Here is a 13,190-nt window from a genome sequence, read left to right as displayed (position 1 = left end):
GCTTTTAGAGTATACATTTGAATTGGGTTAGGGTTGAGATATGGGTCAGGCTTAGCCAATCATTTGTGATGGGAAATTTTAGGGTTAGTGGCTAGGAAATGCGTTACGTCAATGCATGTCCTCACAACTATAGCCTTACAAACGTGTGTGTGTGTGTGTGTGTGTACATGTACAGTACCTGTGTCTTTATTGTGACATTTCACAAGCAGCTCTGCATTAATTGGTACCAAGCAAACTCACGCAGGTGCACAAATAGAATCCAACACGCGTTCATCACGTACTACTCGCATCAAGTTTGTCATGAACTGCGATGGCGAAAAGAAGACATGAGAGCTAATTGGCGGCTCAGAACGTTAACACCTGCAAACATCCCACGTCTTACACACACACACACACACACACACACACGGTCATTGAAAACAAAGGGCGAGCAGTAAAGCAGAAGAAAAGTGAGAGGAGGAGGTGTCAGTGGGCGAGGCTGACAGGCAATGATTGATGTTCGCCCATCACGCGACGCCTGACACCCTTCCCCACCCCCACACCATCCCTCCATCTGCAACAAAGTCATATGTGTGTGTAAACGCGCGTGTGTGTTCCAGCCTCATTCAATCAATACAAGCTGAGGCCCTCAGCATGGCGGCCCAACATCCAGATTGCTGACGAGACACAAGAATTGTGAGCGCCGGGGAGGAAGCGCATTTCACATGCAGATTAAAATCCTGCCATGATAACCTTTAGCGTGTGTGTGTGTGTGTGTGTGTGTGTGTGTGTGTGTGAGTGTATAGAAGGGCTTGTATGTCGAAGGGGCTTGCGTGACACACTGTTAGACATGCTACTGCGATATTGATAGACAACACCGCAATCAGGAGTGACTTGTTGAAGGGCGACAGAACATTGGGAAGTGTTTTTTTTTTCCTTGAAAAGAGAAAAGAAGAATTCATTGGAGAAAATTTAGGATACGGAAAACACACACACAAGTCATGCGTGTAAAGGGTCATTTATGTAAAACGATAAATTGAGGTGGAATTTTCATGAAAAAAATGACGATACAATGAAAAAAAGCTTGTCAAAATGTAATTTAATTTATGAACATTTTTTTCAGATCTCAAGGAAAAAGATGTAATATGATAAGTGTTCAATTAAAGAAAAAATGCTGCTTCTATTGTTGTCACACAAGGAGCAGAAAAAGACAGAACGTGGAAGGGGAAAAGTCTTGCTACGCAAAAATACAACTAGACTCAGAAACTAGATCTAGAACCTAAACTCGGAAACTAGACTTGAGAGGAAACAATGAAGACAACAGCGACTTGACTTGACTTTCTGACAACACGACACTTAGAATGAAAAAAAAACCTTCTAGAACATTTTGCAAATATGAAAAAAATAAAGAAACATTTTTTTTAAAGTATATACAGTCGGTATAAACTTGTGTAAATTTCAAATTGTATGAACATAATTTTTTTTCAGATTTCAAGGAATAAGATTTAACATGACAAGTGTTCAATAAAAAAAAATGCTGCTTCTAAGAGCACAATTTGTGGAATTGCAAAAGTAGAATGTCGTTCATATGTAGAAACTAGACTCGGAAACTAGACTTTGAAGTCTTTGAAGAAATAAGGAAGATAACTGGACATGACATTGTAAGTGCTTGAATTGACGTTCTGACAATATGTCACTGAGAATGAAATTGGAAAAAAAAAAAAACGAAAAAAAATAGAATGAAAAAAATATGGTCAGAATAATTTTGTCCAAATTTCAAAATTTAGAAACATTTTTCAGATTAAAAAAAAAGTAACATGAAGTGTTCTATTAAAAAAAAATGTTGCTTCTATTATCATCTTGCAAAAAGTGGAATTTGAACCCAGAATAAATTAGGACACAGAAATGGAAAAGTCAAAAGTCTTTATACTAAAAAAAAAAAAAAATCCAAAGGCAAGACACACAATCACACAATACACAGCACGCGGCGTTCAATGACCGCTCACAATGTGGGAAATCTGAATCACACTTAACTTAATACGCAACAAATTTGTAACTTGCGTTTATGAACACAAGAAAATATGAAGAATTTACAAAAATGAGATTTATTACAATTCTATATAGTTTTTACATAGAAAACACCAGAATTTAACCCCAAAACTACGGATGCATCTTGTACACAAGTGCGGTAAAAATAACAAAAGGTGAGAAATTCAAAAAAAAAAAATCCACAAAACAACAGATATCCCAACAATTGTGTAGCACTGAGCCTTTTCGAGTGAAAATCTGAGTGTGAACAAATGTTCCCACAACAACTTGCTTACTTTTGAAGCCGCCTTCACAAAGTTTAACTCCGAAGTCCCCGGAGCAAAATCTTTGATTGAAACGTTTAATTTCTTTTGCTCCCGAAGCAGCGGCTTCGCGTGGAGTCTCGATCCGTTTGCCTCGGCTCGTCTTATTTGACTGGGGAGCGGGAGCCCCCCCCCCCCCCCCCCCCCCCCCACACACACACACACACACACACACACACACACACACACACATTTGCCTCGGAGAGAAATTGTGTTTGCAAACATTGCTTATTTATTCATTGGCGCTTGTTGTCTTTCTTGTGTTTCAATGAAATTGCTGCTCAGGTGACTGGGACCCTTTACTCCAAGGGTCCCTAACTTCTGTGGGGGCCCCTGGAGATCAAGTCGGTGCGTGCAAAATTCCACAAAATCGACAAAAGCAAGACATGGTAAGGCCGATAACAGATATTTTTTGCTGAATTTCTTTTTTGTATAAGGCAGTTCTCAAATAGTGCGGCAACAGGCTTTGAATTTGTAATGTGAAGTGTAATTGCACATCCACGCCACAAGATGGTGCAGTAGCACTCTCAATTCAAGTTTTTAGTGTTGACCATTTTTTTCTAACTCACGTTAATGATCACTGTGATTTACTAAACAAAATCTGCACAATGTTTCATTGCTTTTTCCTCTGGTCAAAATGTTTAAAATATTAGTTCTCTGTGTTACTGTTTCACATCAATTTACATTTATTATTATTTTCAGCATAAAACAGTTCAGTTGGTAAAACAAAAAACAAAATCTAGATCAAATGAAGATTGGCATATTTTATTTCAAGCACCCATTATGGTCTTATATTTATTTTAGATAGGAATGTGTTTTTTTGGGGTTTTTTTTAGAAATTTTCAATTCTGTTTCTAATGTGCTACTCCTTGTGGTGTTTATGCCTTTGCCACCGGGGGCAGTATGACACAGTCATTCCGGTCATATATGATATTGTGAGTCGTTCTTTGCAGGGGATAAAGAATATATGACTGTGAATTTTGCGGTTGCCTGTCTACCTGTATGACTCCATATTGAAAAACATTTATATCAGGTCACTCTTATCTCTTGCTTCACACAGCCAAAAAAAGTTAAAGTTAGTTGTTTCGTATCAAAATAGGAATTCGGATTTTTAAGAAAAAAATGTAAGTCCCCAAATATAGGACGCATTTGTGTATGGGATACACCCTTATTTTTAGGGTCAAATTCTGGTATTTTTTTTGTTACTGTGGATTGGATACACAGATAGTTTGGTGACAAAAGTTACTATATTACTAGACATATTACTATACAAAATACTATTTAAAAAAAACTACAGTTTGGTGTGAAAACTGTATCAAAACAGAATAAATCTCATCTTTGTAAATAATTCATATTTTCTTTTATATCTGTAAGTTATATGTTTTTTGCGGGTTAAGTGTTTCAGATTTCCCACATTGTTAGCTGTCAGTGAACGCTCACCAGTGTTACATGGAATGTGCTTAAAAGCAGTTCTTCCTTTGTCTCGCGACACGGCTCGAATATATTTTGCCATAATTTGAGCACCATCCGTGTTCCACAACGTTTGTGATTTTGAGCATATACCAAATGACACAATTAATAAACGAGCTAAATGGAATATCTTTAACCGGTGCATTCTTAATGGAATCAGATGGCGACATCACAACTTTTACACTCGGTTTTAGTTATATTCCTGTGCGTGAACAAGGATAGACTCGGACTTTGGTTCAGTCTGCTCGCTTCTTATATTGAAAACGATGCCGTAACTACTTTTGGCCTTCATTTTTTTGGGGGAAAAAAAGCGCATCTTATATTTGGGTAATTCGGGCAATTCTGAGATTTGATTTGAAGAGCATATCTCCCAGGCGTGATTCAGAGCCAGCTCGACGGCATCTGCTGCTCATTTGTTCTTCTGGGGAAGCTTGGACATGTCACTGTGTGGAGCAAGCAAATGACCTCAGCCTAAAGCTGTCAACACACCATTACAACCACGTTGACTATTAAAGGCCGAGGGGTGCCGTGTGTTTTTTTTGTTCAGGGAACGCAGGGGCGGCTTTAAGGCCAAAGCCATTGTAGCGCAAAGGTGTTGGCAGATATAAGCTGCTGGAATGCCGCTCGGCCGTTGACGCCGCCTTATCAGCACGCTTAATAAAGCATGGCCGCGCCTGCGCATCAATACGGGATCGCTCTCGAAAAATCCCCGCCGTCCAAGGCGACGTGAAATTGTTGCGCGGGTTCACTCGGGATCGTAAATCCTTTCCGAAGAAATGTTTTGCCGCTACTCCCCTCCCATTCCAAAGTCGTGATTTACTTTGGAAAAACATTCTTTTTTTTTTTTTTTTCTGACACGTCTGTCTTATCGCTTTCGTCTGGGTGACGTTGACCTTCACATGACTCGCTCGCCAGACATTCGCATCATTAACGACTGGTAAATTACAAGGTTGCATCAGCAACATAAATATCATGTTTTTCTGCCTCCTCCTCGCGAATAACCTTTGTTGTATCAGGCTGCTCCACAAAGTCCATAAACAATCTGCAGCTGCTGCTCAAGTCATGAATGGAAGCGATCTAAAGGATGAAAAGCTGAGGCGGAACTGAAATGTTGTTGAATTTCAACTCATTCAATCCCAAAGACGGATTTTTACGTTTTTTTTTTTTTCCAAGAGTCCAAAATATGACTGGTACTCAATGAATTAAGTAATTGATCACTTTAGGTAATGAATTACTGAAGTAATCTATTATTTTAGGTAATTAGTTACTAAAATTACTTCAGGTACAAATGTTAGTATTTACCTAAAGTAATTGATTATGAAATTCATTTAGTACCTGCCATTACCTACTATAAACCACTATTTTTTTCTCACTCTTTGAACCCTGCGGTTTATAGTCCAGTGTGGCTCGTTTGAGATTTTTTTTTCTAACCACCAGAGGGCAATCTCTCATACAAAAAGGAGGCAAAAGAAGTCACACTCAGTTTGGATTTTGAGTTTGAACTGCTATTTTAAGGGGCACTTTCCACTATTAAACGCAAACAGGGATGTTACTGTTGTCTTGGTGCAGTGTTTTAACAATCGGAGTGTATCTCTGTGTTATTTTGAAAGTATGTTGGTGTTGATCTTATTTCTAAACATGTTCAGTCAGTGTTAAAGGAATGACTTCAGTACTCATGCAACAATTTCTTTGTTTGTGTTAGCCACATGCTAGCTTTGTGCTACGGCAAACAAAACAAATCTGACGTCGCGCCATGAAGATAGATGTTGGCGCATTGTAAAAACAAAACCTGTTTTTACTACTTTCCACAGGGAGGGAGCGAGGGCTGGCGGTGGGTCTTGCTGGGGAATTTTGCGAGAGGATTGTGGCACGGAGGGGGCGGGGGTGGGCGGCGGGCTCGTCATACCTGGGGGCCCGTGAATGGAGCCCACAGGTGAAGCGTTGTTGAAACAAATCTAAAGCTGCCTACTGACACGCGCCGTGAAAATGGTCACAGGTCATTTAACGGCGCTGACAGCTTGCTGCCGTTCGCCTGTGCAAACGTGTGTCGCGTGTGTGCTAAACATAAGAAGAATGCACTGACTGGAACGAGAAGACATCACGAAGCGCCAGCAGAATGCATACAAACAAGTTTGAGGATAAGGAAGCTCAAGGCATTCAGCAGAAGCTCATTAGTGAGCTGTCCTGCCACATGCTTTCCGCTCGTGAAGTTATGTCCTTAAATGTCGACTAGGAGAAGGGATCATAGAGTGTGTGCATGGCGTTGAAGGATGTATACGCAGTTTTGGAGAAAGCAAGCTAACCGGAAAGTCAAGTACTGATTAGTGAAGAACTAGAACTGGTGAACTGATTTTATTCAACTTTGGTTAGGTTCACACTGCAGCCTGGAGTGACACAATTACGATTTTTTTTCGTCCCTGTCCGAGATTCAAGATTCTTACTGTCATATGCATAGTAATACAGTGGGCCCCCGTGTTACGAGATGAATCCGTTCCGCGGTTGGGCTGATAAGACGAATTCACCGTATGGCGGGCGGTGTTAAATAGCTAATGCGTTTTGAACCCCAGGTAAAAACATCAAAATTGTACATACATATTAAAAATCGATACATAAATAGTATAGTAAGTGCTACGTATATATAATATACATGTATACAATCAGAAAACATCGTAAATAAAAAATAGAGAAAGGATTTATTTACCTTTGAGTGCTGCTTGTTATGCCCATATTCCCGAGTAAGGGTAGCTTAGGCTAGGCTAGCTTCGTATTTCTTGATTATCTCCAGCTTCTATTCCATATAAATCATCTTCTTACTTCTCTCTTTAACATCTGTAGCAATCTTGGGACCTATGGCTAACTCTTTCGAGTTTGAATTAAGCTTTAAAATGCACTATAAATATGGTTTTGAACCACTTGCGATAGAACAAAGCTTTACCATTCCGCCATTTTGAAACGAGTGAGGCCGACCAATAGCAGGCCAGCATCTCCGTCATGTGATGCCAACAGGAAATAGTGCAATTACCTAAAACACCTGCAGATGGAGACAACACAAACACAGCCAACCTCCTAGGGTCATGACAGTTGTTTTTGTCACAAAGCAGGGGAAATAACCTAAAGAGGGGTTGAAAAAACTCAGTATTCCATATTGCATCATGGAAAAAAACGTAAGCCAGGGACGCTGTAACCCGGGGGTCCACTGTACTGCATAATGAAATGCTTATTTTGTTCACTTTCCTGAGCAGAATACAGTCTATAAGAAAAACAACAAAAGAAAAATAGAGGACCAAGCAGAAAGTTTGAAAACATTCAAAGGGAAATGTAAACAACCTTGTGAAAACTTTTACAAAAACTTCAGAAATAAGCACTTAGTCCTGCAATGGGAACCTAGGCATGCTTGTATGGATCCTTCTTTCATATGCACACACAGTACAATCTCTTCTCCTAGTTCTAGTTACTACTCAGTAGATAATGTCACCAATGACCTTCTGATGAATGACATCGCGCACCTTCCCCGCACACCTGTTAGCTTCATCAGATAGCCGAAATAAATCCGAGTCATTATCGTCGGAAAGAAAAAAAAAGCCTAATGACTTTCGTAAACCAAAAAGCCAAAAATTTAATACTCCAAACACACCTGGGAAGTAGACTAAGACCAACATTGTGCGCTCGGCTCAGCAGCGAACCACAAATTATAGGATATATTAAAAATAATTCCACTTTCTCAACAAGTAAAAAAAAAAGAAAAACTAGAGCCAGTGAGGAGACACAGACAGCTGTACAGAATAAAACAGCCGCAGGATCCCTTTGATGCTTCATCAATGACAAGGAAATCATGCTAATTCCATAAAGAAGCAAAGGTCTTGTAATGCAGAAATGATTATTGTGCTTTCAAATTGAAAATAGTAAAATAAAGTACAGTATATAAAATCTTGCTGTTTTTACCTGGGGTTTTATAAGCATTAGCTAATTAGCATAGGTTTGAAAGCCTTATGACAATTTCGCCTAACGATCGCAATTCCGGAACGGATTAATTTCATATGGCGGGTGTCCACTGTATTCAGAAATATGAATTTTATAATGATAAAACATTGCAGAATAAGTTATATTTTTACTAAGAAAGCTTTTATGTTTTTGAAATCATAGTAATATTTCTAAAATGTTTAAGTTGTATATTCACTACTAAACAATTATATTTGTTATTGTTATTTTATTAGTTTAAATTGTATTTTTTATTGAAGCTTAAATATGAACTTATTTTGTAAAAAAGTTGTTGAATGAGGATTGATTCTAAAAAGTTGAAGTCTTTATTGTTAAACTAAAGGTCCTACGAATTTAAAACTGATGATTTCCAAAGGTTACATATATTTTAAAAAATTGAAAAAAATGTGGACTTTTCACATCATATAAGATTTTTTTTAAGAAAGAGAAAAAATCTAAACCAAAAGTGAATTGAAAGAAGAGAACACTGCTTTTCTACAAAAAGCTGAATTCTTAAGGAAAACAAAATATATTCGAAAAAAATCATTTTCTAAGGCTTATGTTTGAAATAAATAAAAAAAAAGCAAAACAAAAATATTTATTCCTCAATCACTTCCAGACAGTTTGAACACGCCTTCAAAATGTGCACAGAAAACTTGAAAAACGGTGTGCTAACGGGCTACAAATTGCGTGGAAAAAAAAAAAAAACTTGCTCAGTTTGCTCTCTCTCAAGTGTATCACATTGTCCAATACTGTCACATAAAACTGAAGACGTATGAAAGTGTTGAAATATTTAAAGTAGTTGTCACATACTTCCACCAAATCTGCAAGGACGGATAAGGCAACAAAAATGTCTCATTGTCACCCCTGTGACTCAGTTTTCAATAGCAGCACGATTTGGATTTTTGCTTTATGGTTTCTGCACATTCTGCATCCTCTGCCGCCTCCTGGCCAAAGCTTCCTGCTTCTTGCGTTCGATTTCAGCCGCCGAGCACTTGCCCGTCATCTGGCTGGTGACGAACACTGCGGAGGGGAGCAGTGAAAAAAATTAAAAAGAGCCTGTACAAGTATTTGTATTTGTATGTCAACGCACACACAAAAAAAACATAAAATACATAGAAAACTCCGTATGGATTGCAGCATCCGAGTGTGTGTGTGTGTGGGTGTGAGCTGTGGTTGACAGCAGCTCTTGTAAAGTTCAGTTCCTTGTTCAAAATATATTTCCCAACCTTTCATGTCTTGCCCTCAGAGGGAACCCTAATAGTTTATGCCCAAATAAGATGAATTTCAAGTAATTTTACACATTGATGCGCTGAGTTTGTCCCCATATTATCTCTTATTTGTATGCATTAATAACCATGTTATAGCGTTGAAATTAGCTTGAGGATCTAATAATAATTCTCTGAACCCATGGGTGTTTTTTTTTTTACTATATAATAGTCATAATTATATTCTTTAAAACTATTGATTTGTCTTGGCATTGATTTAAACAGTCTTAACATAATCAAGAGGTATTTTTTCCTCCACATTCTTCAGATCGTACTTTCCACAAATCATCTTTATTCTTCCTTTCTGATTGTCTAAAGTTTGACTGACTTATCTGATTGTTTTGATGTCATTCCCGTTACCATAGCTCCATTTTGTGGATGCTTAACGCAACCCCAGCCACAACTGTAGCTTCTATTCTATGCGCCTTATAGTACGGTGGACCTTATATAAGGAAAGCATTTTAAAATATGCCGCTCATTAAATGTGCGCCTTATAATTCGGAGTGTTTTATAGTGTGCGGTAAAAAATACAAAAATTGTAATTGTTTAAGCTAGTCAGCCCGGAGGTAAGAATAGTTTCCTTGTTACCTTTGTTGCTGTTCACTGTCGCATTGCACACGTTTCTCTTGAAGGCCACTTTCGGGGGTTCCCGTCCGGCTGCCATGTGGCCTCCTACCGGGAGACTCTTGGACACTGGAGCGTTATATCCTTGGCCGGCCCTCAAAGATTTGTCCGGTAACGAATTGGATCGCATGATAGTGCGAGGAGACTTCCTGTTAGCCGCTACCGTTTGGTGGATGGGGAGAGGCGTGGTGGCGGCGGGTTGCGAGAGCCTCTCCACGTTGTCGCACACCTGGTATAAGAGCGCGTCGTCGTCCACGTCGTCCCATTTACAGTCGAAAATCTTGTTCGCCGACGTTTCTGGGTGGGGTTGAACCGAGGCTTGGTAGTGCGGGATGGGTTCCGATTTAAAAGTGCTTCTTGTGGCGGGTTTGACTTTGGGACACAAGTCCCGCACATTGGTGAAGGCGGAATGCCGGACCGGGTCGGAATTCTGCCGGGGGCGTTCGGGATTTTGCATAAGCGCCAGCAAAGAAGGATCGTTGAGCATGTCGTCGTTCTCCCAGTCGTCGTCAAAGTCGGCGCACTTGCTGCTTGACGCTTTGTTCTTGCCAGAACCAGGACTGGGCTTGTTGTGCTGGATTTTGTCCTGGGAGGATTTAGAGGAGGCCGGGCTGAAGTCGCCGCTGACCTTCTGAGTGGACGAGTCGAAAAGGGCTCGGAGCTCCGCCTCCGTTTGGTTCAGAGGGGACGGGGTTTGCGTTGGTGCTTTGTTGAGTTCCTTGTTGTTGTTTAGCTGGGCCGACGCCCCCTTGTCCTGCTGCATGTTCTCATCAAACTGCCGGGCCAATTTGATCAGCTCGTTCAAGTTGTCCTGCCTGGAGAAGGGAACCGTCATTTTTGTCTTTTTACACACTAAATTGGCCTGATTAAAAAAAACTGTTTCAATTTGTTTTGAAGTGGCTTTCGTAGTTTTTATATTGTCTAAGATGCTTTGTTATAGTTTGCATTATTTTTAGATTTTGTTTAACTCATTCAGTGGCATGGAGGAGAATTCTTGTCATTTAAAATAGTAATAACAATAATAAATAAAAAAATTCTGGTCAAATACGTTTTTATGGAGAAGATCTGACACCCTTGATTAATGTTTACTTAATGTAAGCCAATTGAGCACTGTAGTGCTAAATATGACCACTGGATGGCAGTGTTTCCAGACTTACAACACAGCTATTACCTACATCAATTCAAAGTAAGGAATGAAAATCAATCTTCATAGTTAATTCTAGATTCATAAGACAGCAATCGATGAGTAAAATTTGTTTGTAAATTGACGACTTACCGAAGGGACTTCCTCCTCATTCTGGCTTTGGGCGCCTCGGGCGTCAAAGCTGGCGGGCTGCTGATCCATTGCCACAGAGGCGACTTCGGCCCTCGCGGTTTCATGTCCTGCGAGACGCACAATACGATGTTGACATTGCATAGCGATTTTACCAACACTCTTTTTTTTTTCACCAGACGAGCAACTGACCTTTGGTGCAATCAGATTGGCAATGTCACATATTTCCAAAGTTCTGACATTCTTGTGTCCTGAAAACAAGAGGCGGTTTAAGAGACATCATATGGACAACTGCCACGATTTCAAAAGGGACACAACAGCAATTTTGTTTTGACCTCACAAGAACCGTTGAAAGTTCGCTTGAAATGCATGATATTATTAGATTTATATATTTATATTGATATAGGCCAAATCAGTATTGAAAAATCTTTGAAATAAAACACACACACACACACACATATACATATATATATATATATATATACACACACACACACACACACAGCATATGTGTGTGTGCGTGTGTGTGTGTGTGTTTGTGTGTCATGCCATTTACCAGCGTTGGGAGGTGACATGGCACCCCACACAATGTCTTGTGATGGCTCCAGGTCACTCGGGGAGTCGCCATGGTTACATCCAGAAGATGTGCTGTAGCCTTGGCGCTGAGGACTGTGAAACTCTTTGCAGTATGTACAACATGAAAAAGAAGTTAATATGTATGTATACTACATACATTACAAAGTATGTACGTTACAAAGTATCGTCAGTCACTAATAGGATTGTGCAATTAATACATGTTATTGGTTAATTTAAAGTATTTTTCTGTTTTACCTTTCTTAGCAACTTTCCTAGTTCAAAATTGTACTCTAAAGAATCAGTAAATACTCATCATCATTTCCAACCCGAGAGCAGAATCAATCAGGATGTTTGTCAAAATATTAAGTGGATTTATTTGCTATTTACTTGATTGTGTGACAAGAGCGAATAAGTGGAAGATAATCACAGTCGGTGGGAATTTATTTCTTCTTTACATTTTTTTTTCTGTGCAAGTTGAAGGCAATACAGGGAAGAAAACTTGGAGAAAAATTGGAGAAACCTGAGAAGAGAAAAAGATGTTTTGAGGAATGATATTTGCTTGTTCTATTGGGAAAACCACAAATAATCCATTTAAGAATAAATGTCACCAAATTCCTCAAGAGTCTTCCAGCGTTCCCACGTTTAAATTCCCCAAAAACCCTGCAGTAAAAGAAATCCGCAGCGTGAATATTAAACGGATTTTTTTGTTTCTATTGTTAAAAAAAAAAATACATAAAATCAATGTTCTTTTTCCTCTTACGACTTAGAAGGCGGAAAAATATCAAGTAAAATAGAGAAGTCAACCTGTGCTGGATATGGTCATAGATGAAATTCCATGTAGTAGAGGTAGAGTTTTAATTAAAAATTGATTTATTTTTTTACTGTTCTGGCTTGAATTTGTGCAAATTTCAAGAAAACTTGCATCGTAAACCTGCACTGGAAAGTCGTGAACATGAAAGAAACTCCGCGAGAGAGTGAACCGCAAAAACCGAACCAGGAGGTAGCGAGGGAACACAGTATTATTGTTTTGGACCCCTCCCCCACAATTTCTGCACAGTTCCAGGTGCGCATGCACCACTTCACAAAAGTTTGTAAAGATGCAAACATGTCGATCAAGGCAGTTTCAATGATCACCTTTAGAGACGTTCGCTAAGGTCACTTGTGCGTTCTTCTTCTCTTGACTTGTTCCGTTACAAACTTTGGACACACACCGAGACGAATCAGCGGAGGAGGCACACGAAGATGACGACGAAGCTGTAATCGTGGAGGGCGTCCTCAGCCTGGACATAGTGAGCTAAACCGGTAGGAGCGATGTCGTTTCTCCTCAACATTATTTTATTGATCCGTTTGAAGCAATTCCAACTGGCGACGAGAGTTTTTATGTTGCGTTTTCGCATTCAGTCGAGTGGCTCTATGCGCGCCGCCATGTTTGTTTATGATGTCATACGGAAGCCTGGTTGGATTTTAGGTTAGCAAAACGCAATTAGGGGTTTGAACAGATATGCGATAAAAATTACGGGTTTTCTGCACAGCTATTTCCCAACTAAAGCACGATATAGTTAGTGCTTGTATATGTAGCTCCGTTTCATTTTTTAGCGTACATACTGGTTGAATGATGGAGTAAAACACTGTCAACTATTGCAAAGGAAAGTGAGAGTATTCGTTTTGAAA

General features: G+C 39.4%; 1 protein-coding gene across 1 annotated transcript; it reads right to left on the bottom strand.

Annotated features, from left to right (window-relative positions):
• Nucleotides 1–8,360: 8,360 nt before the first annotated feature.
• Nucleotides 8,361–12,948, bottom strand: etaa1b (ETAA1 activator of ATR kinase b). The gene is made up of 6 exons (XM_088421636.1): nucleotides 12,654–12,948; nucleotides 11,500–11,622; nucleotides 11,136–11,194; nucleotides 10,947–11,053; nucleotides 9,635–10,485; nucleotides 8,361–8,801 (listed from the first exon to the last, which is right to left on the bottom strand). The coding sequence occupies exons 1-6, from the start codon at nucleotides 12,805–12,807 to the stop codon at nucleotides 8,689–8,691; spliced, it is 1,407 nt and encodes a 468-aa protein (XP_088277762.1). The 5' UTR covers nucleotides 12,808–12,948; the 3' UTR covers nucleotides 8,361–8,688.
• Nucleotides 12,949–13,190: the final 242 nt, after the last annotated feature.

The sequence above is a fragment of the Hippichthys cyanospilos genome, chromosome 8, assembly GCF_059441005.1.
Source record: "Hippichthys cyanospilos isolate Australia breed blue-spotted pipefish chromosome 8, RoL_Hcya_1.0, whole genome shotgun sequence".
NCBI lineage: Eukaryota > Metazoa > Chordata > Actinopteri > Syngnathiformes > Syngnathidae > Hippichthys > Hippichthys cyanospilos.
This window is presented reverse-complemented; position numbering and strand designations above follow the sequence as displayed.

Bases quoted from the DNA above. Each gene is read 5' to 3' on its own strand.
- etaa1b (XM_088421636.1), bottom strand. From the start codon at position 12,807: ATGTCCAGGCTGAGGACGCCCTCCACGATTACAGCTTCGTCGTCATCT. The intron at 11,054-11,135 runs GTCAGTTGCTCG...TGCGTCTCGCAG, and splicing joins CCAATCTGATTGCACCAAAG to GACATGAAACCGCGAGGGCC. The intron at 10,486-10,946 runs GTAAGTCGTCAA...TCCCTTCTCCAG, and splicing joins ATGAGGAGGAAGTCCCTTCG to GCAGGACAACTTGAACGAGC.